The sequence below is a fragment of the Chelonoidis abingdonii genome, chromosome 14 (genome assembly GCF_003597395.2).
Source record: "Chelonoidis abingdonii isolate Lonesome George chromosome 14, CheloAbing_2.0, whole genome shotgun sequence".
NCBI classification, from domain to species: Eukaryota; Metazoa; Chordata; order Testudines; family Testudinidae; genus Chelonoidis; species Chelonoidis abingdonii.
Window position 1 is genome coordinate 30,006,180 of NC_133782.1, and position 25,328 is coordinate 30,031,507.

General features: G+C 39.7%; 1 protein-coding gene across 1 annotated transcript in view; it reads left to right on the forward strand.

The window, feature by feature from the left end:
* TRPC4AP (transient receptor potential cation channel subfamily C member 4 associated protein) overlaps window positions 1–25,328 on the forward strand; it is a 45,720-nt gene that overhangs the window by 8,446 nt on the left and 11,946 nt on the right. The window contains exons 6-17 of the mRNA XM_032789307.2: window positions 513–714; window positions 5,021–5,209; window positions 8,817–8,959; window positions 12,569–12,700; window positions 13,141–13,199; window positions 18,209–18,310; window positions 20,344–20,427; window positions 20,747–20,837; window positions 21,370–21,510; window positions 22,071–22,179; window positions 22,605–22,717; window positions 22,949–23,155. Coding sequence (XP_032645198.1) covers window positions 513–714; window positions 5,021–5,209; window positions 8,817–8,959; window positions 12,569–12,700; window positions 13,141–13,199; window positions 18,209–18,310; window positions 20,344–20,427; window positions 20,747–20,837; window positions 21,370–21,510; window positions 22,071–22,179; window positions 22,605–22,717; window positions 22,949–23,155 — 1,572 coding nt within the window. The remainder of the gene's footprint in view (window positions 1–512; window positions 715–5,020; window positions 5,210–8,816; window positions 8,960–12,568; window positions 12,701–13,140; window positions 13,200–18,208; window positions 18,311–20,343; window positions 20,428–20,746; window positions 20,838–21,369; window positions 21,511–22,070; window positions 22,180–22,604; window positions 22,718–22,948; window positions 23,156–25,328) is intronic.

A 25,328-nucleotide genomic window follows, 5' to 3' on the forward strand; every position in this document is an offset into this window, starting at 1 on the left:
TATATTTTGATGTTTACCTTTTCTGAAGGATGCTTAGACGCTTGTCTGATCCTTCCTTCTGGTTACTTTTCAGAATCTTCCTTTATCACAGATTAAACTATAATTTAAAAATATCTGACAGTGCAGTCCGTCTATAGATGCATTTAACTTCAATAAATTTGGGAATACAAACCAACAAAATACCGAAACTTCAGAATAGCTAAAATTGGCTTAATGCTTATTTTTTCACAATTCTGTTTTTACTTTAAAAAAAAGATTTGAGATTGATGTTCTCTCATAAATTGGTGAACACGTGGGATCTTATCCTTAGGTTGGGATTCACAGCCCCTTTCAGACTCTGAGGAACTTCTGCTACCCATCTACCCTTATCTCTGACTAAATTTTAAAACAATTTAATCCTGATGGGGAAGGCTCTTTAATTTTTATATGTTCCCTCTGTTAACGTTGATTTTGGTGAGAAGACTGTTGGTTTATTACATCAAACAATCAATGCATTGTTTTGTCTTCTATAGGAAATGATACAATTAGAAGATATTCCCAATCTTGCAAGTCTAGTATCCAGTTTTGATCAACAGCAACTTGCCAATTTCTGTAGGATCCTTGCAGTCACAATTTCAGAGCTTGACACAGGGAGTGATGACAAACACACACTTCTGGCTAAAAACGCACAGCAGAAAAAAAATTTGTGTCCTTCTCGAGCGGAAGTTAATCAAGGTAATATGTCCGAGTTATTAGAGTGTTGCATTCTAAACACAAGTCCAGAGGAATCAGAAAGGAAGTAGTAAACCTTGTCTTCATCTTGTCAAGAGTCTGAGGCTTCTTTATTGTGATGTTGTAAGCCTTCCGCATTTATGCTTATTCTTTTAATTCTGCATTCCATGGAGGTTTTTACCAAAACGATCATCATCAACAAAAAAGAACAGTTTAGTTTGATTATAATCTTCATAGATTCACATGCACCCTAGAAGTTAGTTGAGTAGGTGTTGATGGTTGCGGTGGAGGGAAGATGTTTTGATGCTGTGACAGGCTATAATGTCTCAGTACCATAGGTGTAGCCAGTGCTTGTCTATTATCCAGGGAAGCATTTACAGTGGTGTCAGGTGGGTTTATTCAGTATCTTGCTGTAGAGCAATATGTCAGTCTTCTTTTTCTCTCTCACTAAGGAAAAAAATGTTTAATGCCAGTTTGGCCACAGTCACCTACGATTTGCTATGCCAGTGTGGAGGAAAATACAACTTCCCTGGGAGGGAGACTCTCAGTCTATTTCATAGGTACTGATGAGGAGGTAGCATGGTGCATTAGAGCATTAGGCTCGGAAGCAGACCGAGGTTCTGTCTGTCCCTGAACTAACTTGGTTTGTGACTGTGAGCCAACTCATTGACCTCTGTCACAGTTTCCAAGTGAGCTGTGCTTGTGAAGGGCTATATAAGAGCTACATGTGGATTTATCACTATTGTGGACTTAAGATTTCTAGCCTGCATGTAGTCATGTTTATGAAGACACTGGTGTGATCTAAATAGAATGCCTCTTTTTCCTTAGAGTTTCAGGAGAACCCTTTTACATTAGATATCAGAAGTTGAGAACCATTGTAAGAGAACAGTCCAGACCAAAGTCTGAACTAGAAATTGTATTGGGCAAAACTTCGGAATCTGTCTAATCTTAAATTCTTGCTGGAAATCCTGAAGCAACACGTGTGCGGCTTTTCAGATTGAGTTGGCATTTTTGGAATAAAACTGAATGTTGAGGATTAAATATTTTAAGGAGTTTCAAATCATAATAGACTAAATCTTGGGTCACGTTTTGACCGCAGTTTTTTGGTATAATAATGACTTGTTTGTTAAGTATACTGAATTAAACAAATAGCTGAGATATTTGTATATAGAACTTGCTTACATTTAAAGTCCCTGATGGTTTGTAATTTTTTTTTCCAGAGGTGCTTGAACACCTGATGATGCCCTTTTGGGAGGCATTGGTAGCTGCAGGTGCTCAGCATTTTTGAACTTCAGACCATTATGTGAGCTTTCTTATTGCCTTGAGTACTTCTGACTTGTATCTTGAATGTTATCTTAAGCTGCTACTTTGTTGTAAGCCTTCTAGGCTTTATCATACAATGCAATCAGTTAAAATGCCAGCAAAGGGAAGGCGAACTGGTTTCACTTTTTGCTGTACTGAAACACTTTGAAATATGAGCAGTCTGGGGCTTTTGTATATAGACATTCCTGGAAGCTCTTGTAATTAGGATCCAGTCTATTTAGGGGCTTCAGTGTCAATATCTAAATGTTCAACTTAGCCCACATCTACAAGTAGCAAATTCAGAGTGAAGCAATGGGCGGGCCAAAAAGATTCTCCTCACACCTCTCAAGAATCATGCTGCTGCATTCTGCACTGGCTGTGGGCAGCAGAGTGACCTTTTCAGAATCTTTTTGTAAAGTGTATGTATGCATGAGTGGTGGCCACTGGATGGTGACAAATGGCTATTCTACGGCAAATAAGCCATTATGGCTGAAGATCCAAGGACATCTAATACATTAATGTGAATGTGCAAATCTTCAGGCTGTTTAAGCAAACTAACTGAATATATTCCTGATCCTGCAAATGCTTAAATCTGAGTATTTCAGTTGTCTCTCCACACATGCTTGAAGTGAGCCATTTGCATGTTTGCAGGGTCAGGGTGTAAATGTATAAACCTACAATATTGTTTTTCAAATAAAATTTTAACTTAGGTTTTCTTTTTCTAAGTTCAGAATTCCATGGCTGACATGAGCTGATGATGGAATTGCAGCCACTCAAAATGGTGGTACTTGAACTAAGGGCCTTGGCTTTTGAGGGTGCAAGGATGAAGATGTAGTGTAGGATTATATCTAACAGCTCTATTTTATTTGACAAGACCTGATACTATGTGTCCTACACTGAGGGCAAAGTGCAGCTTTTATTCAAAGTTGACATATGAATCAACAAAAACAAATCCAATATGTAATTCATCAACAGTAATCCACCCTGGGTGGGAAAGGATGTAAATTATCGATTTTAATCATGATTTAAACCAGCAAGCAGGGAACCTTGATTTAAATAATTGATTTTGATCTTTTTTTTCTGCTTTTTAGTTACTTTCCTTTAGTTGATTCTCCATTGGTTGGCAATCATTAAAACACGTTGATTTTCAACTAAATATAGTCTCTATGCTAAATCTGGTACTTTTTTGCCAACCAGAAGGATACATTATATCTGTAGATTTATTTAAGCAGTTATAAAGATTCTTAATTTTTACATTTCCTTGTTATGTTAGAAAATGGTGAATGATGCTTTTCTTATTATGGTTTTTTTTTACTTGTTTCAAGCTCTATTTGGATGGAAATTGGAATTCAATTAAAAATATGCAACATTGTTTTATTGATTAAATAAAGCTACTTAAATGTCCTATACATATAAGGGAAAAAAGTTGTTAAAACGTGCATTTAAAACTAATTGATTTATTAAACAAAGGAAGTATTATCTGTAGTTGTGAATTGTACTGATTGTTTGATCACCATGTCCTTCATGATTTTTGAACTAGTAGATACCATGCTCCCTCATTCAGTTTCTTTTAATATATTGGAGAAAGAAAACAAGCTTTCCTGCTTTTTCAACTCCCAATCAGTTTAACTTTGAATGAGCTGGTCATTGAACGGAGTTAGTTGAATAAATTGAAATGAAAATATAATTAACTTTGCTTCCGCAGAAGAGGCAACTACTGTTAAAGCCAATTTAACACTTCAACAAACTCTGGTTCGAGGTCCTTATCCAATTACTTCCACCAGTTCAGTGGTCTGCCTCTCTTTAAAACTTCAGTAGCAGATGTATTGATGTGGATGTTTGTGTTTTGTTTAAATTATTTTAATAGGTTATAGTAAGGTTAGGCCATAACATAGGTTATCGTAACTTAAGTTTAATTTTAAACTAGTAGATGAAAACCTGTGCTGTTGCACAGATGTAATCTGTAAAGGGGTGTGTGGGTGTTTTTGTTGTTTAAAAAAAGGTGGTGAACTTAAAAATTGGACAGTAACAGACTGCAAATCCCAGTGATGATGGAATCTGGTGATATTTTAAACAGAGTTCTCAAGCATACAGGTAGCTGTTTCCATCACTTCACGCCGACTTAGCAGATGTTCAGAGTTATGGTTGGGTTATTCTACGTGCTGATTGTGGTGGTGTGTGGGTGGTTGTATTTGTGTTGTCCGGGGAGAGTTTTGTGTAGATTTTGTGCAGGTGGCAAATGAGGACTGACTGCTCCAGTGAGGCAAAGGGCATTTTGAGGCTATTGTATGTACTGGTTGTAGTCCCGTGGATGGTTTTGAAGAACTGTAGCAGTGGGCCAGGTAATTCATCATCTATGCAATCTTCCGCATACAACCGGTGAAATTGTTGCCCGCTAATTAGCTGTTGAGTAAGGGTGATGTTTGGTTGAGTTACTTCTGATATCATAGTGGACTAGGACTCTTGACATGGCAGACTTTATTCACTTATTAAAATCATTTAAGAAAGTAGTTTATAGTAAGTTTAGGCCTTAAACTCAAATTATAAGCCTCTGATAATTTTGAAATTAGTAGCTGAAAGCCCTTGCTGTCTCATGGGTGTAATTCATAGTCAAAATGGCTGAGAACTTAAATGGGACAGTTACAGGCTGAACCTCAGTGATAACGCAACTTGATGATATTCTGAACAAGAAGAGCTCTCAACCATGCTCGTAGCTGTTTCCATCGCTTCATGCTGATTTAGCAGACATTCTAGGCTTAAAAAAAAAATCAATGGTTTTTTAAAAATTGATTTTTTTTTAACAACCTGTCGTGCCTAACTATCTAGGATCTCTCTTGCTGCTGTTGAGTGCTCATCAAAAAATGCAATATTTGGATCCTGTGAGCTGTACAGAATACCTTTTGAGTACACTATTGTATACTTTGATAGGAACATTTTGAAAAGTGAATTTGCCGTCTGGCATGGAGTCTTTTGTTGGTTGTTGACTTGTTTTGTTTTCCTGTTGTAGCTACGCTCCTGAATATTCCAGGCTTTGTTGAGCGATTATGCAAACTGGCAACAAGGAAAGTATCAGAAACAACGGGTACTTCAAATTTCCTGCAGGAGTTAGAAGAGTGGTACACCTGGCTGGACAATGCACTTGTTCTCGATGCCCTGATGCGAGTAGCAAATGAGGAGGCAGAGCAGAGCAGCACAGGTATCTGTTGTTGTTTACTAATCTATAATTTTGCTTTATGGCTTGTAGAATAGCTGGGTTTCACTTCTCTCTTCCCCATTCTACCTTCCAAAAAAACTCAAAAACCATGTTGAGCACAGTATGCTTAGATCTGTCTATTTTTACTGCAAAGTGGTGAGTGGATTTTTGTACTAATCAATATATCCTGTTGCAGAGTTTACATTTCAGCTGTCCAAAGAGCTCCTTATATAGTGTTATGCTTACAGCCCTCATAAACTCCTACCTCTTTTGAGAGGGATTTTTTTCCATTTTATATTGAGGGGGGAAACTGAGGCACAAGTTAAGCCATTTGTTCAAATCTACAGCAAATTGGCTGTAGCATTGGGATTAGAATCCAAGCATTCTTACATCATCTCCATGCTCAGGCAACTCAGTGATTCCTTTTCACACAATGGTAATAATTTTTGGATAAACTGTTAATTGTTCCAACAAATTACTTAGCTGCTATTTCCGGCTGAATTAAGAAGACTTAGAACCATACCAGTGTAGGGCTGGAAGGGACCTGGAGAGGTCATCAAGTTCAACCCCCTGTGCTGAGACAGGGCCCAGTAAACCTCAACTGTCCCTGACAAGTTTGTCCAACCAGATCTCCAATGATGGGGATTCCGTCATTCTTTCCTTGGAAGCCTGTTCCAGAGCTTAACTATCCTTGTAGTTAGAAAGCTTTTCCTAATATCTCGCCTCAATCACCCTTGCTGCAGATTAAGGCCATTAATACTTGGGCTACATTCAGTGGGCACAGAAAACAATTGGTCCCCATTCTCTGTGTAACAGCCTTTAACATATTTGAAGACTGTCATCATCAATAGTCTTTTCTGAAGACTAAACATGCCCGGGTTTTATAATGTTTTTTTACAGGTCAGGTTTTTTAGACCTTTTATCATATTTTTTTTTTTTTTTTTTTTTTTTTTATTGCTTTCTTCTGGACTCGCTCTCCAATTTGTCTGCATCTTTCCTACAGTGTGGCACCCAGAATTGGGCACAGTACTCCAGCTGAAGCCTCACCAGTGCCATGTAGACAGGACCGTTACCTGTCATGTCTTACATACAACGCTCCTGTTAATACACCTCAGTATGATATTCTCGTTTTGCAGCTGCATCACTTTGTTGACTCTCATTCAATTTGTGATCCAGCAGTGCTACCACCCAGCCAGTTACTCCCTATTCTGTACATGTGCATTTGATTCCCCCCCCAACTTCCTAAATGTAGTACTTTGCATTTAATATAGAATTTCATCTTGTTGATTTCAGACCAATCCTCCAATTTATCAAAGTTGTTTTGAATTGTAATCTTGTGGTCCAAAGTGCTTGCAACCTCTCCCAGTTTGGTGTAATCTGAAAATTTTATAAGCATACTTTCCACTCCCTTATCCAAGTCATTAGTGAAAATACTGACTGTACCAGAGCAAGGACTGACCCCCATGGAACTCCACTAGATACACTATCCCAGTTTTAAGCAAACCATTTATAATTACTCTGAGTACAGTCTTTCAATCATTTGTGCACCCAATGTACAGTCAGGGCCAGCTCCAGGCATCAGCTTATCAGGCAGGTGCTTGGAGCGGCCATTCCGGAGCCGGGCGGCACTTTCAGGTATTTGGCGGCGGGTCCCTCACTCCCGCTTGGAGCGAAGGACCTCCCGCTGAATTGCTGGAGATTGTGATCACAGCTTTTTTTTTTTTGGGGCTGCTTGGGGTGGCAAAACCCCTGGAGCCAGCCCTGTGTACAGTAATTTCATCTAGACCGACGTTTCACTAGCTTGCTTATGAGTGTCATAGGGTACTGTATCAAAAGCCTTTCTAAACTCAAGATATTTCATGTCTCCTGCTTCCCACCATTTATTAGGCCAGTAACTCTGTCAAAGAGGAAATTAGAGTGGTCTGGCATGGTTTGTTTTTGACAGATCCATGATGGCTTTTCTTTGTAAGCACAGGATAATACAGTTATAAACTGATTGTTCAATAAGCTGTTCCATTGTCTTTCCAGGGATCAAACTTAGGCTGAGTGGTCTGTAGTTCCCTAGGCCCTCCATTTCCCCCTTTTTAAAGATAGATACTGTGTTTGTCCTTCAGCAGCCCTCTGGAACCTCACCTGTCCTCCATGTGTTCTCTCAAAGACAATGGCTAATGGTTTCATGATTGCTCAGCCAGGTCCTTTAGTATCCTAGGATGAGTTTCATCAGGCCCTGCTGACTTGAATACATCTAATTTATTGAAAGATTCTTTAACCCATTCTTTCTCTATTTTTGCTTGCATTCCTTCCCCCTTTTTATGTTTGTTAAAGATGTTATGTAAGCCCTGAAGTATTGGCATGAAAATGGCATACACTCCCTTCACTATGGGAATACATAGATTATAAGGTCAGAAGAAACCATTCTGATCATCTTAGTTTGACCACTTGTATAACACGAGGTGAAATACTCTCCCCAAAACATACTCTCCTTAGTGTAGTAGACCTTTATAAGGTTGTTTTCTAGATCCCCAAATTTTACATAGCTTCTGAAGATACGTAGAAGCAACTGTCATCTTGATCCGACTTGATCAGAATTGTGGCAAAAACTCTTATTAAAAATCCTGCAAATATACTAAAACAAAATTAAGTAGCTGTCTCTGAGCAGTGTGCTATCTCGGTAGGTGTGCACAATTTTGGTTTAGTGTAAAGTGGAGAAAGGTTGCTACTATAAAAGAGAACTCTCTCAGAAAAGGAGTGCACACATTTTGCAGAGCTCTGGATCTTGGATCCTCTGTGATCGTCAGAATAAGGGCTGCAACTTCCTCTTCTGGGCAATGTGAACATCTCTCTGACTCTGGCTGCATGCCTCCCAGCATTCATGCATGTTTAACCGGTTCACAAAAATGAAGTATGGGGACAGCAGGACTTGCACCTCCTTAAGTCACCATGATGGGTCTAACTTTAAATCCTAGCCTGTTTTATTTAAAGCGTGTCAGTTTTGTGATCTAAATAATTCCAAATTGTGGCTTTCATTGCATCCCAAACATGTTACGTTCTTAGCTCTGTCCTTCAACATTATACTTACAGAATAGATTTTCAGAAGCATTCAGTATTTTCAGAAGCATTCAGCACTGGCCTACCTGTAACCCTCTCTGGAGATAGATAGAGGAGAGTTAAGCCAAAACTGAGCATTTTTGAAAATCACACCCCTAATTCATGACTTCCTGTGTACAAAGAAGAGAGCTATGGAAAAAGAAATGACATAATCATTAAGAGTTTCACATTTGTAATCCATTAGTTTCGTGTATGAAATGCTGTTTGGCTCGTTATCAGAAAGTGAGCTATTTAAAAAAAAGTATATATATATTTGAGGTAAGGATCCTAACACTGTCCTAATATAAACCTCAATGGTGTATCTCCCATAGTGAGAAAAGTGTTTCTCAGATAACTTGGAATTGCTTATTTCAGTCTCATGGTACATTTTCAGTTTTGCTAGGAAGATCTTCAAGCAAATGTGCTGGTCATACGTTTGCAGTATTGCAGTATTTGCTGTTACATAAAGCAGTAACCAATCTTTTCCACCTCAGGCTCATCATGTCTCTGATCTCTCATTTAGAATCTTCAGATGAAAGTGGATTAGCCAACACCTCAACAAGAACTCAGCTTCCACAGTCCATGAAGATCATGCATGAGATCATGTACAAGCTGGAGGTGTTGTATGTTCTCTGTGTATTGCTGATGGGGAGACAGAGGAATCAGGTGAGTGTCTACCTAAATGGTCATGTGTGCATGGAATAGCCATTGTCTCTTTAAATCCAAGCTTTCAGTTTAGCCTACCTGAACCCACCACCATGTGCTTCAAGTTTTTGTTTAGTGAAGCTCTATTGGAGTCAGTGATTAGAAACTACTCGGTACTTTCCTATATAGAGTTCCTTTACTTCTGGTCCACATGGTGAGGTTTGTAAACACTTCTTTTATTTAGAGAAAGTTCTACAAACAAATATGCATTTTAAGCACACTCCTATGGTCACAAATAACCGGTACTTTATAAACCTACGTATGGATACAAAAGAACATGAAAATGAACAGAAGAATTGTTCATGGTAGTATCGGTTGTACACTTAACTGCTTTCTGGGCAAAGCACAGTCCCTGTTGCATGGAGTTCATAGTTCAAGGATATACAGAGAGGGTGAAACTTTATCTATCCATCCATCCATCATCCAGGCTGGGGTTATGGCATCAAGAAAATCATGGACTCTGTGAAAGGCTCTTTGAATTTTTGAAGGGGTATTGTGTAGTTCAAAGACTTCATTTCTGCCTTTTGCCATTGCAAGGATAATAGTATACATGAATGTGCTGCAAAAAGCTGCCTCCAATTCTATCCCACCCCAACTCCTTTCGCTATCATAAGGTGCAAACTTTGCTGCATACAGGTGTCCATTTGAATACTATGTTTGTTGAGCATGGCTGTCTGAGAAGCAAGCGTTCCTCTGAAATCAAGACACATTGTAAGGAAATACTACTTTATAATTCCTCTATGCTAAGAAATACCAGCAGGAAAACAATGTGTTCTCCCTCTGCTCTTTCTGCCATGGTAACCACCATGTAGATCAGCAGTTGCCAGGCTGCAAGGATTAAAGGTCATAGGTTTGTGACCTTTAATCCTTGCAGCCAAGTGTTCCAGTTTGGGCAACCAAAGATCTTGCTTCAGAAATTCCGTGCAGAATTACACTATTGTCAGGAGGTTACAAAACTCTTTTTGGATCGTTTATGAGAAAATGTGAACAGGCATTTAATTTTTCAGGAAGGGAACATTCTAATAAACTAAATTCTCTAGTACTGAAGCTTCTCTCTAAATTCTCTTCCTGGTTATGTTGTACACTATTCAATTTTTCTCTGTAGTGCTAGCAGTGAAGGTCACCACACTTCACTGCTACCTTGGGATGATCACACCCTAGTAGAGAAGTGGCTCTTTACTGCATTTCCTGGCTTTTAATGCCTTGTAATTATAACCTCTGTTTATGTACTATGTTTATGTTACTGTACTCTGTTCAGTACTATGACTCATAAACATAAACCACCCTCATGTACTCACTTCACATATTTCTTTAGGTTGTATTACATGGTTCTACTTAAGTGGTGAAAGAGACTCTGCTTTTCTACCTGCTCCTTTCTTGGGGAGCCAAGCTGTACATGTTAAGAGGAAGTGTGACGAGGTTTAGCATAATGAGCTCGAGAACTGGAAATGAGCATTAAATTGTCTTCACAATCTTGAGCAGCAGTGGGAAGATGCCAAAGAGGATTTGAAGTATGTAGTGTAAAATAGGATTTGTTCTGGCATTAAACTGAACTATATAGCTATGTTCAAATGGGGCCTCTAGGAGGGACAGTGAAATTAGAAGTCAGCCCTTGTGGTTTATGGGTGTTATAGCATGCAAAGGTTAGCTCCGCTAGGTCTTACAGTTCAGCAGGCTAACACTAAGAAGGCAGGAAAGTGTCTAGGGATGTGTTGGTTGTCACAGGACACAAAGGCACTGGGTATGACAGAATCTGATTCCTGTTTAAACGATGAACACTGGTGGAGACAAAAGGGAGCTGCTCCTTTCTCATGTATGGTCTGCATTTTATAGTTCACCCTGCTGCAGTGGTGCCATACTGGCCACTGTGAGGGGCTAGCGCATCCAAAGTATTTTCTGCTGGCAGGTATTGTCAGCTTACATGAAGCGTCTCCGGAAATGATTGGGAGAGTCCCTTGCTCTGTGCAGGAGGCTCTTGGTGTGTGGGAGCATCTCAAGGCGGAGATGGGAGTAGGTAAAAGGCTGGCTGAAATGTTGAACAGAGTGCAAATAAAATGTTGGGAGGATTCCACTTTCTGGGACTGCTGAGGTAGACTTCATGTGTGGTGCTAGAAAACAGATGCAAAAACAGGATCCCTCATTCCCTGTTAGGGAAATGTCCCAATTTACTGAGATCATGTCAAAATGTGACTGCAGCAGTCTGTGGATTTCAGTACTATGACTCATAAACAGAATGCCAGCTATGAAAATGATTGATCCAAATATAATTAAGAAACATGGAATGACCTGCTGCTTGGGTTAATCTAAACAGCTGAACTGTTTTGAGAAAAGATGGGGCAAATGAGATGGACTGACTTTAAAAAAAACAAAAATAAAATATGTCTACTTCCTGGAACTCATAACCTACACTGTCTCAACTCTGCTGTATTTATAATATAGCCCTTGCCCTGTATACCTGTCAACCTATTTTAATACTTTTGTAAGGTTATAATTTGCATCATCCAGTATTTTAGTTACCAGTTTTATTAAAGATTGTGAACAATCTACTAGAGTTGGTGATGAGAGTCCAGAGGGAGCCTGGCATTAGTAGGGGAGGGCACAAAGGAACAAGACTGTCCTAGTCAGGCTCGTGAATAGAACTGACTTTCATTTCATCTCCAGGGGCATTGCTCATTTTAGTCCCAAAGCTCCCAACATTCCATGCACACTTGGCCTTCTCTCCCCTGCTCCAAATCACTTACATCAAAAATGGAGAATCCTGAATCTGTTAATTGAAGTCCTTTACTCAGAAGGAAGAAATCTCACAGCATAAATTTCCTGCATGACTGACTAACTCCCTCATTCTGGGTTTGTCACATGGTGTCCCACATCTGGGCCTTGGCAGGCAGAGAGGCGTGCTTGAGAGATGGTGATCTGCATTTTCTTTTTTTTTTTTAAAAAGGAGGGTGGAGTGTGGAAAGCATTAGGAAAAACATACTGGTTTGCTGACTAAAGCATGTGCTGCTTGTGCGTTACTGGTCAGTTCCCTGCTAGTGCTGCAGGACAACATTCTCCATAGCACCTAGTATCACATGCTAGGACACTTGAAAATAGTGCCTGTGGCATTTTCCATTCCTGCCTGCAAAGAGCCACCCTAGAATCAGTGGCCTGACCTAGGATCAGCAGAAAAGACACTAGGGAACTGGACCTAACATGTTACAGGAAGAACTTTAGAATAGAGAGATAGTTAGGTCTCCCTTTACCTTCAGTGTGCTAAATTTCCTCTTCCAGAGTACGCTGTTTCCCCTAGTTCATTCTTCTTCAGAGGAACCTCCATAAATTCAAGCATCAGTTTAGGCTGTCTCCAAAGAAACTGGATCAAATGTTTCTGTTCAGTGGGGTCTTCTCCTTGGGATTCACCACTACTTTTGTGTGGAGTAAAACCCACGTTCAGTAAAGCATTTCTGTGTCTCTGCTAACACGAGATGATGTAGCTATACCCATCTGTGTTCTAAACTGCCCTTTTCCTCTTTATGAAGGCTCCAGAAACAACCAGACAAGTTCAATATTTTCCGTTTCTTTCTTGTGCAGGTTCACAAACTGATAGCAGAATTCAAATTGATTCCTGGCCTTAATAACCTGTTTGACAAACTGATCTGGAGGAAACATTCGGCATCAGCCCTTGTTCTGCATGGGCATAACCAAAATTGTGACTGTAGTCCAGTGAGTACTCTAATTTCACATTTTGGCATGGTAATTTAGATACTATAGTTGTAGTAAATTTTTTTTTCCTTAGAGTTGCATTGATTTTGAGAGCCTTGATACCAGGTAAGAAGCATTGCTTTATACCTGGAAACTTGGAGATAAACTTAGCATGTATGTTTTTATTTATTTTAAATAAACGTAGCTTTGTTAAATTGCACACATCCCATCACCCTTTCCATTCTCTTCTGTTTTGGGAAACTCATGATGAAGTTCGTTCCTTCCTTATTCCAACTGCTTGTCACACTCAGAATGTTGTAAATGCTTTTTCAGTCTTGAAAGATTTCCAACTCCAGCTTAGTCTGAGATACCTGTTTCTTCTCTGCTTATCATTAGTGATGATGTTGTAATATGTACAATACGTGTTTTAAAAAATTTTTTCACCCTTCTGTTTTTTGTAGGACATTACTTTAAAGATACAGTTTTTGAGGCTTCTTCAAAGTTTTAGTGATCATCACGAGTAAGTATGGGGAAAATAAGCTTACGATAAATTGTATTTAGTGGTGTGTGTTCCTTTTTAACTAAATTATTGAGCACCCTCAAATGTATTTAGATGCCTTACCCTGATCTATTATATTTAAATGTCCCGCTACTGATATAAACAGACTTTTTTTTTTGGTAAATGAAACAGTGTGAAAGTAGGTGGCTCTCCTCCCTCAGAGTGAGTACTGAGCCAATGTAGTACTGTAGTACAGGGGTTTTGCTGCAGATCTTTTTAAATAGCAAAATCAAGGTCTAGGCAACTTGTGATCATTAAGGATCCCATGGAACCTTTCACAAGTGACAATTTAGTCCTGATAAAACTCAGGCTTGGGGAATTGTATTTAATCATCCTAAATTTCTTCCAGTAGCTTAAATTGATAAAACTATTATGTACCATCCTGTAAACGCTATCTCAGGTACCAAGTATGCAATTTTTCCTTCCAAAAGGTAAGAAGGTGGTCTCAATATTCTAGTACACCTCTACCTCAATATAACACTGTCCTTGGGAGCCAAAAAATCATATCGTGTTATAGGTGAGACCATGTTATATTGAACTTGCTTTGATCCACCAGAATGTGCAGCCCCACCCCCCTGGAGCGCTGGCTTTGCTTTCTGCGAGAGGTATGGCATGATACAAATATTTCTTTGTGGTACAGCTTGAGGAAACTGCACATGTTTTGCTAGTGTGTGTTTTTGCTCTGGGTTATAACGTGCAGAATCCAGGTGTTCTGTTCTTTGAAGATTTTTTTTTTTGTATTCTTGGTGTCGTGACATTTATTTGTATCTAACTGTAGGCATTATCTTTGATGCCAGCACTTCAGTTCCAGCCATGAGGTATTAATGTAACCATCCTATCTGACTAGCTCAGAAGGATATTTTCTCTGGATTGTGTCAGACCCATCAAATGTCATTTACTATGTATATTTTAGCTACACTTTATAAAATGCGTAAGATTTTAGATTGGATGCTTAAGGGCTCCAACCCACATAATTATGGGACAAGTGGCATAGCTACATGAAATTACCAAACCCAACAAATATAGATTATTAGAATGTACAGGAAAGGCCAAACTACACCTACATGGAGAAAACTAACTTAACTTAAGAAGTGTTCTGTCACACATGCCTTTATCTGATAATTTCCTAATTACGTTCTGACACCTTTTCAACAAACATCCCACTGCATGAAAAATGTCAATCTGTAATTTGTAATGTAATTTTCTGTGGGCAACTTCATAATCTCCGGACAATAGGGACTGGGAAAGGAAGTGCTTCCTGGTGTAGAGCTCTAATAAAAACTAAGGCGGAAGTGCTTTCTGACAATGATAAATAAAATGGTCACTTCTAGACACAGTGCAGGTAATTTCCATTTCAAAGAGCAATCTAAATTACACCTATAGCACTGGGTTCTGACTTGTTTATAATGTTTCAGGGAACAAAATGCAAGGATTTAAAAAAAATACCAAAACTATCTTAAGAGCATGCACACGTTGCTCAGAATGAAAGGGAACACATCTCATCTCAAAAAGTCAAAATGGGGTAGGTGGAGGGAACCTGGATTCTGTTCTCTTGTACTCTCAGAAGCTTCTGGTCTAGATAGTAAATAATGCTCTTAGACTCATAGACTTTAAGGTCAGAAGGGACCATTATGATCATCTAGTCTGACCTCCTGCACAATGCAGGCCACACAATCTCACCCATACACTTCTATAACAAACCCCTAACCTATGTCTGAGTTATTGAAGTCCTCAAATTGTGGTTTGAAGACCTCAGGCTGCAGAAAATCCTCCGGCAAGTGACCCATGCCACATGCTGCAGAGGAAGGTGAAAAAATTCCTTCCCGACTCCAAATATGGCGATCAGTTAACCCTGAGCATGTGGGCAAGAACATCACCAGCCAGACCAGAAGAATTCATCTGTAGTAGGCGCAGATCGGCATCCCATCACAGACCACTGGCATACTTACCTGCTGATAATCAAAGGTCAGTGCCAAAATGAGGTTCTGTGTCCGCATTAGTACTAAGCTAAATAATTCCCCTCCCCTCCCTAATATTCTCTGATATATTTATAAAGAGCCATCATATCCCCCCTCAACCTTCTTTTGGTTAGTCTAAACAAGCCAAGCTCTTTGAGTCTCGTTTCATAAGACAGGTTTTCCATTCCTCAGATCATTCTAGTAGCCCGTCTCTGAACCTTATACCTCTTATACCAGTTCTTATTCTATAAGTATCACATTTACCTTGTTCTGCTATGGCCAGGTCAAAACTGAGAGATCTCATACCGTGAAAATTGGGACCTAGATCTGTATCTCAGTCCATCAAAAACTTTCCCTCTGCAGCCACTATTAGCCCAGCAACAACTCCCGGATGGTACAGTAAGTCTCCTCAGATGCTGTCCATATTAAAGCGATCACTATAAAAACCTCAAGTGTGGTTGAAACAAAAATAATAAAGTTAAACATCTAAAAGTTGAACATCTTTATATCATGAAAATTGGAATCCACTGAAACTGAATGGAAAGTGTAGAATCTAAAACAGAAATGCTTAAGAAAATGGATTATTAAAATTAAGTAATAGTAAAGTAAAATCTCTGTTAAGGCATGTAAAATGACTGGTAAACTTGAGTTACCTGAAAACCCAATGAAAGCAAGAGACTAAAGAGTGCTTGAACTCACTGGTACAGGGAGAGAGGATTCAACTAAATCCCTGAGTTACTGGGCTAAGGATTCAGAGAATTCCCTTTTAATAGCGAGAGGTGTTAGAATTCCATTGCAGAAATCTGTCAACCTGGAAGGAAACAGATACCATGTGGCAACTCCAGCTGATGCTAATCAGCAGGGTAAGGTGTTAAAAGTAATAAGGCATCTGAGGAACATTTTGTATTTTGTCTTGCTCCAGCATCTTAAAGTAGGGGAGAAGTGCTGGCAGATGCTGAACAATACTTTTAGTGAGATGATCAACAACTTAAATATTGGCATAGAAAGTAACGCTTATTAAGTTTGCAGATGATACCAAACTGGGAGGGATTGCAACTGCTTTGGAGGACAGGGTCATAATTCAAAATGATCTGGACAAATTGGAGAAATGGTCTGAGGTAAACAGAATGAAGTTTAATAAAGACAAATGCAAAGTGCTTTATTTAAGAAAGAACAATCAGTTTCACACATACAGAATGGGAAGAGACTGTCTAGGAAGGAGTATGGCAGAAAGAGATCTAGGGGTCATAGTGGACCACAAGCTAAATATGAGTCAACAGTGTGATACTGTTGCAAAAAAAGCAAACGTGATTCTGGGATGCATTAACAGGTGTGTTGTAAACAAGACACGAGAAGTCATTCTTCCGCTCTACTCTGCGCTGGTTAGGCCTCAACTGGAGTATTGTGTCCAGTTCTGGGCACCGCATTTCAAGAAAGATGTGGAGAAATTGGAGAGGGTCCAGAGAAGAGCAACAAGAATGATTAAAGGTCTAGAGAACATGACCTATGAAGGAAGGCTGAAAGAATTGGGTTTTAGTTTGGAAAAGAGAAGACTGAGAGAGGACGTGATAGCAGTTTTCAGATATCTAAAAGGATGTCATAAGGAGGTGGGAGAAAACTTGTGCATCTTAGCCTCTAAGGATAGAACAAGAAGCAATGGGCTTAAACTGCAGCAAGGGAGGTTTAGGTTGGACATTAGGAAAAAGTTCCTAACTGTCATTCCAGTGTTTAACCACCCTAAACTGCCTAGGGAGGTTGTGGAATCTCCATCTCTGGAGATATTTAAGAGTAGGTTAGATAAATGTCTATCCGGGATGGTCTAGACAGTATTTGGTCCTGCCATGAGGGCAGGGGACTGGACTCAATGGCCTCTCGAGGTCCCTTCCAGACCTAGAGTCTATGAATCTGAGTCTATTACTGTAGTCTTGGAAGTCACCTTGACTGACTGGTGCGTGGAATTGGTGTGGCCTAGAAAATAGCTAGACATTCCTGATAATGAAGGCCAGGAGGCTATGTTTGTAGTTAAAAAAAAAATCATTCTGTTGGCCACTTGCAACTAAACCAGACTAAAGTTATGATTTACAGAAAAAACGAGTATGTTGAAAGAATAGTTCTTGTAGTGCATTTCTGTTAGATCAAAAACAAAATTTTCTTTCATAGTGAATATTGCAGAGTAAAGTATATGTATGATTTTTTGCTCTCTCGAAAATGGTGAATGGGCAATTCAGGTTTTTTTGAATGACATTGGAAGAACACTTTCTCTTTTATGTAGTTACTTGGCTAAATATTTTAGTGTGTGAGTTCTTTACATTGCTATACCCGTCCCTGTTTTCTAGTTTGTTTCCTGATGTCTTTTGGCACTCTCCAGGAATAGGATAATAACATAGTCAAGTAAATTGTAACCAAGTACTGGAAAATTTGAGTGTCTTATATAATTTAATGTTACTAGTTAATCTTCATATTATTGGGCAACTGTTTATAGGCAGCATAGAGACTTTTTGAGGAATTCTTGGAAGGCTGTGCTGTCTGAATTTGCTGAAATCTGTTCAGCTGCCATTTTGTATTTTTGAAAGTTAATGTCATAGCTTCCAACAGATTAAATAGCAATTATTGTAGGTGCAATACCTCTTTTTTGTAAGTGCTGAAAGGCTATCCTTGTTGTGTTCTATCTTTTTTGGATGGTTATGGTATAATGAAAAAGACAAGTGTAAGAAGCCTGGCATGCTTTTTTTAATGCTTAGTGACAGGGACTGAACTTCGGGAGGACTGGCAATGTGATAGCATGCACTCTTAGGCAGGGCAACAGCCTGTTAGTGGGCTGGATCAATAAATGTCTGTTTCCATCTTTCCGGTTTCACAAATAACTTAGCCACACTGTCTTGTTTGGCTTGGAGTTGTGGATTGCAGATGCAGTACGTATAACTGGCAACATTATATAAATCATGAATGAAGGAAACAAATGGATGTGCTCAGCCTAATTTTTCCTTTTTTCTCTCAATGATTTTTTTTCAGGAACAAGTATCTTCTGTTAAACAGCCAAGAACTTAATGAACTGAGTGCAATCTCCCTCAAAGCCAACATCCCTGAAGTAGACGCAGTTGTCAACACAGACAGGTAGGGAGGACGCTATAGGTTTTGTAGCCTGTTATTTCAAGCACTCTTAAACTCTGAACATTCGTTAAGTACTTACGCTAGAGGTTTTATTTTATCTGCTCTGTTTGAAATCCTCCATGAAGCCTCATTCCCGTATCTTCAGCAATAAGTTGCACTAGCAGAACCACTAGGAAATTAGGGAAATGTAAAGAAACGCATTTTCCATATATCACATGTGAAAGAAGCTAGGTGAAATTGCCCCATCAGTATCAAATAGTGTTGCTCTATAAGGCCATTGCATTGCCAGGTGAAGAACCAGATCCTTCAAAGGAAGAAATAGCTACCCCTATTTTCATAGTAATGACTTGCTGACATCTTAAAATGCACTTTGTACTCTAAAAAGAGGCTGTGACAATGGCATTATGGAGTTTGATGTTTGTGTCCATGATCTCCATGTTATATGCTTTTCTAACTGCCAGCCTCACAAATTGACTGTTGTGAAGCAAACTGGAATCTTTCTAGCTCATGAATAGCCACCGGTAATATTTTGCAGTTGGGATTTAGGCCTGGCTTACACACACATTACGCCAATTTCACTAAACTGATTATTTCACTAAACTGATTTAGAATATATGAGTACCTGCCAAAGAGGTTTGATTTAGAAGTGGCTAATAACCAAATTAAGCTAAATTGACGACATATCATATGTAAACCCATTTGAGTGGCCCCACTAAGGTGTTCTGTGGTACTGATCTAGTTAAATCAGTATGACTTCTGAAGACAAGCCCTTGATAAACAGTTCTCTTTGTGTGCTAGACAAAAGAATCCAGTTTACTCCCTCTGCAGGTCTCGGAAGACAAAGCCAACAAACGTATTTGGGTCATACCACGTTGCTGGTGTGAGTGGAAAGGTGCCATTGGCTTTGAAAAGGAATCTCTGGCACACAATGGGATTTCCCACTTCTTAATTGTTGCCAACTTCCTTGTTATCTGCAATGTTGGTGAGAAACCACCACAGGTGTTGACCAAACCCTCTCTTCCTGAGCACTGCTGCTGTTCTGGCCCTGCTTCAACCATTCAGAGGGAAATGCTGCCCTGTGTTGTACGTGTGCTAGAAGGAGGAGGGGGCGAGGCCACAGATAACCCCTTCCATCCAGTGTAATTTGCAGAGCAACCACCTCTATTTTCTGATAGCACTAGTAAGGGGAGCCATCTATCCCGCAGCCAGTGCCCTCCTTTGTGAAAAGCTCTGTTCTGCAGGCTTCAGGCTGCATCCAGCACCTCAGCTGGCTGGTACACAGGCAGTGACCAGCATGGACCAACTGAGCAGGCATGCTGCCTATCTTTCTGAACAGTAGAAAAGTGAATCCCCACCCTAAACTATCTTGCCCTACACCTACTTGGCTCATGGTCTAAGTACGTGGCCAGAATCATTCCATTTTCTGCTCTTATTGTTTTCAGCTGGCACACCTTTTCTGAATAAACACCGTTTTTCTGGCAGCATGTCTGCATATACCTCTTGCGTAAATACATCTCCAAGTTGTGTCAAGGTGCTGTTAATGTTTGTGTGCTTCAGTTTGATGGGTTTTTCCTGTGGAGACTATTAACTTATTTAGGCCGCTGCCTCGGTCTGAATTCTGATACAAAAATGTTGTGCTTGCTGAACCAAACTCTCTCCTTTCTGTAAATGTGTAGTGAGACCCAGCCCCCTCCATTCTCACTCAAAACTGTCAGGCCTGCTGCTCCTTCTGATCAGTGCTCATATTTCTTTTGCATTTGGTAAGGTTTCAACAAAAATGCTTTGTTTGAAACTTCCTTGAAAGCCAGTTATGCTGCAGGTCTTGCAGATTGCAGCATCAGAGCTATGTAGGAGCTGTTGTCATCAGTTCTTGTAGGCAATGTGAAATGCTCATGTATGACATTGCTGTGTAATACTGGACTCTTCATATTAAGCTTTGAGTAGAATCTATCTTAATCTCCAGAAGTACATTCTATAGTGACCTGCTTTGGCCATCCTTCCACTCATATTTGTAATATTCCCCCCACATTCTTTAGAAGTCTAGTCTGCGATGGAAAAAGAGGTTTGTTAACCAGGCTACTACAGGTCATGAAGAAGGAACCAGCCGAGTCCTCTTTCAGGTGGGTTTCATTTACATTGATTGATGTATGTGGTTTTTTGGTGGGGTGGGAAGACTTGCTAGTCTTCAGAGTTCATGATAGCTGAAGTATTTTATTATCCATTGTGAGAAGACTTAAAATGTTCTGATTTGGTTTCTCTGGTAGTGTGAGTGGAATAGTGACTATTCTATGGAATTGCTTTACACCGCTTCACTTTCACGTTGAAACTAAATGGACAGGGAAACTTAGTTTAGCCTGAGACATGTATGTGGTAAAGTAACTTTCCCCAATGACTTACAGCCTTGTTGAATTAGTAAAACTTCATTTATATTTGTCTCAGGTTCTGGCAAGCAAGGGCAGTTGAGAGTTTTCTACGAGGTGCCACTTCCTATGCAGACCAGATGTTCCTGCTAAAGAGAGGACTCTTAGAGGTAACAACCTAGATATCTGTTCTGGCACAAATGCACTATAACAAGCTTAGCGTGTATCTCCATGGGAATTGGTGGGTTTAATTTTTAAGAAAATCCAGGAAGCTTAAAAAATGAGTGCTAGAATTCACTGCAGCAGTAAGCAAATCTTATACCTAATGCAACACCTTTGAGAGGTTTAGCTCTGGTTTCAACAAGATAAACTTTTAAGAGAGTGATTGCATTTGGTAAATCTATATTTATGGGAACCTGAAACGTTGTTGTACATGATCATTAAGTTTGGTTAAATCTAACTCTGGGAACTGGTACAGGTACTTACAGTATCCAGATTCTATGTGGTTTATATCTGCCTTAGATTCAGATCTTAGATACTCCATTTGTGGGTGCTATGCGAAGAATTACCTGATTTACCTATTTTATCCACATTTCATTCTTTTTAAACTTTAAGCAGTAATTGGATCACAAGCATTTGAATCTGAGTTTACTGGTGATTTAGGCTAAAATGTGGTGGTAACACGCTTTCCTTTCTTGCCAGCATATTCTCTACTGCATTGTTGACAGTGAGTGCAAATCACGGGATGTGCTTCAGAGTTACTTTGATCTACTGGGAGAACTGATGAAATTCAACATTGATGCTTTCAAGAGGTTCAACAAATATATCAACACAGATGAGAAGGTAAATCTCTTTTAAAAAACAAACCAACCAACCCCCACCCCCACCCTGCTCTGTGCCAAATACTAGGTGAAGTCCTGTGATATGCATGGGTTAATTTGCCTCTTTCCTTTTTCTGGGCAGGAGCAATTTATGATTTGGGGATTGGGGGCTCATGGTTACCTCTGAAATGAACGGGGCATTTGTACTTCTGAGGTACTGTTTGAGGTAGTCTACAGACTTGAATGCACAACACTTGTTGAGAACGTGACATGACATCGCTGCAAGCAATGTGGCTAGAGACTTAGTCCTTTAAAACAAAAGCTCAAATTATGAGCACAGTTATGCAGTAACTTTTCCAAAGGCCATTTGTGTGGTCACATAATTGTACTCACCACAGGGCCTTGTCTGCAGACCTACCTGCAATGGGCAGCTAATCCTAATTACTGTTCATGCCAAGGGTAATATCCGGCTTGTTAGTCACATAAAATGCTCTCAAAGTGTATGAAACTCTGCTCCACAAGTGCCTACCACTATAGAGTGTATCACTTTTGCAAACATAGCACTAAAATGTCTGTCTTTAGTTTCAGATCTTTTTGAATCAGATCAACAGTTCACTGGTTGACTCAAACATGTTGGTTCGCTGCATTACATTGTCTCTGGACCGATTTGAGAACCAGTCTGATATTAAAGGTAAAGGAAGACGTGGCAGCTCTTTGAGAGATTGCAATCAGGCTTTAAAACCCTTAGTAGGAGTGTGTGTCTCAGATGCATGACTTAGCTCATGTGCTTCCTGGGTGTGAGCACCAGTTCTTTTGCTGTACTGCCCACGTTGTCAGCTGGGATGGCCTTCAGCTGCAGATCAACCTGCAGTAAAAGAATTCTGTGGCTGAAGACAATCTGTCCTCAGGACATCTCCATCTTTTTCAACCAGAGGTCTCCCTTGTCTCTGTTCAGAGAGAAGCACAACCTGTCTGCAGCTCTGGATACGATGCCTGGTCTTGCATTAGGTTCAGGAATTACTGTCTTCCCCTTACATCCAGATTTTAAGAATGAAACCGTCATTCTTAGTCTATCTAAACTCTGCAAATCTAATAATCTGGTTGTCTTCCCTGTAGTTGCAGAAGTCTTGTCCGAGTGCCGCCTGTTATCCTACATGTCTCAGATGTCCATGAGAATGTCCTTCCTTTTCCGCCTCATTAATATAATTCATGTACAGACACTCACACAGGTAAAGAGCTGACATTAAAATATGATCACTGTAATCATTCATGATGTGTAATAATAGGTTTGGCGGTCTGACTTCTTTTCAAGACGTGCTTGTCTTCACTGTGCACTAGGAGTTAGAAACATTTATCTTGGATAGATTTGGACCCTAAATGAATTCTGTATGTTCATTTAATGGAATACTTGATCTCTGCATTTTTCTGTAACTTGATTTCCCATGTCTCCTTTATTTTAGGAAAATGTCAGTTGTTTGAACACAAGCTTAGTTATCTTAATGCTGGCCCGAAGGAAAGACAAGCTACCCTTCTACCTGCACACACTGCAAGAGATGGAATATACGGAAAAATACCCAGGGTTCATCCTGAACAACTTTCATAGTCTCCTGCGATTCTGGCAACAGCATTACCTCAACAAGGACAAAGACAGCACCTGCTTAGAAAATGTATGTGTTTGATCTCCTGCTGCCCTAGGGGAGAACCATGGTAGTCTTAGTGGGCCAGCTTGCACAAATGGAGAAATGAGAAGTTTTGAGGGAATTAAGGAAATGGAACTTCCTAAAGTGCTTTTATAGTGTCTTAGCAATTCAGTGCCAGGGTGCACATGATCAGAAGAGTGTGTGGCAACTGTAGGGCTTGGATCTGTTCTAGCCTCTGATCAGATCAGAGATGGCAAAGACCTCTTAGGCACTCTGGCCAGGTTCTTGAGGACGCAGTGCAGAATCGGTCCCTAGAAAGTGTAGTGTTCTAGAGCTCTGCCATAAATGTCACAAGCAATGGGCTTTTGCCACTTTCCTTGGCGGGGGCAGGAAGGGGTGTGTGTATGTGAGGAGCCATTGTGCAGTTTTCATAGATTTCAATGTCAGGAAGCTTTTCATACTCTTCAGGCCAGCTTTTCCATAACTTATGCTAATGCACCTCTCTGTCCCACATGGTCATGCTTGCCCCACAGATAGCCAAGTGATTCAAATACAGCTCTCTTAAGCTTTCACTCTAACACAGCCCTTCCTACTCATTAATCTGTTGGTGGTGCTCTTCTCTTAACTCCCTCTAACTTGTCAATATCTCAGTGTTAGAATGTTAACCCATATAATCCTAACACTAAAAGTAAATGATGCTCCTTTTCGGTGGCTTGTAAGTCCTGATCCGTTAATAGTCTAAATGGAACTTTTCCTTGCCCCTTTGTATCTGTACCAGGTAATGTGCCCTGGCTGGAGAAAAAGCTGAATTGTCCTGTGCACCTTGGTGGCAGTAGTCATTGGTAGCTTGGACAGTCCTGAAGGGACTAGCCTCATCTCAATAGCTTTACTTATAGAAAATCCTGTATTAATTGGATCAAATGCTGGGTTGGTTCAACCACTTTAGGTGTCCAAAGTCTTCCTGATATTTAGTCTAATATTAAATTAAGCTTTAATTTTCCTTGTGCTCAATTCCTGTCCATAGTCTCATGTTAGCTTCCCTGCCCCTTTGTACGACAGCTCACTTCTCAACCTCCATGCCATCAATGTCATTTATATTCTTCCTAAGTACTATGTGTAAATGATTCTTTTAAAGCATGTACACAAGCTAAACTCCTCTATAATAGAGACGTTTGAGGAGCGTTCAAAACAAGTCATAAAATTCAGCATTTGTTTATCAGCTTTGACCCAACCCAAGATCCATAGATATCTCCGTTAGGGCTCTCAAACTATTAAAAAAAAATAATTGCACTGTTAATAAAAGAATACCATTTATTTTAATATTTTTGGACATTTTCTACGTTTTCCAGTATATTGATTTCAATTACAAAGTGTACAATGCTCACTTTATATTTTTGATTACAAGTATTTGCTCTGTCAAAAAACAAAAGAAATAGTATTTTTCAATTCACCTAATACAAGAAATGTATTGCCATCTCTTTATCATGAAAGCTGAACTTACAAATGTAGAACTATGTACAAAAAAGGCATTCGAAAATAAAAGTCTAAAATTTTTAGAGCTTAACAAGTCCACTCAGACCTACTTCTTGTTCAGCCAATCACTCAGAAAAACAAGTTTGTTTACATTTGCAGGAGATAATGCTGTCCGCTTCTTGTTCATAATATCACCTGAAAGTGAGAACTGGCGTTCTTGTGGCACTGTTGTAGCAGGCCTCGCAAGATATTCATGTGACAGATGTGCTAAAGATTCATATGTCCTTTCATGCTTCAACCACCATTCCAGGGGATATGTGTCCATGCTGATGATGGGTTCTGCTCGATAACAATCCAAAGCAATGCAGACTGATGTATGTTCTTTTTCATTATCTGAGTCAGATGCCACCAACAGAAGGTTGATTTTTCTTTTTTGGTGGTTCAGGTTCTGTAGTTTCCTCATCGGAGTGTTGCTCTTTTAAGATTTCTGAAAACATGCTCCACACCTCGTCCCTCTTAGATTTTGGAAGGCACTTCAGATTCTTAAACCTTGGGTCGAGTGCTGTAGCTATCTTTAGAAATCTCATATTTGTATCTTCTTTATGTTTTGTCAAATCTGCTGTGAAAGTGTTCTTAAAATGAACAACATGTGCTGGGTCATCATCTGAGACTGCTATAACATGAAATATATGGCAGGTAAAACAGAGCAGGGGACATACAGTTCTCT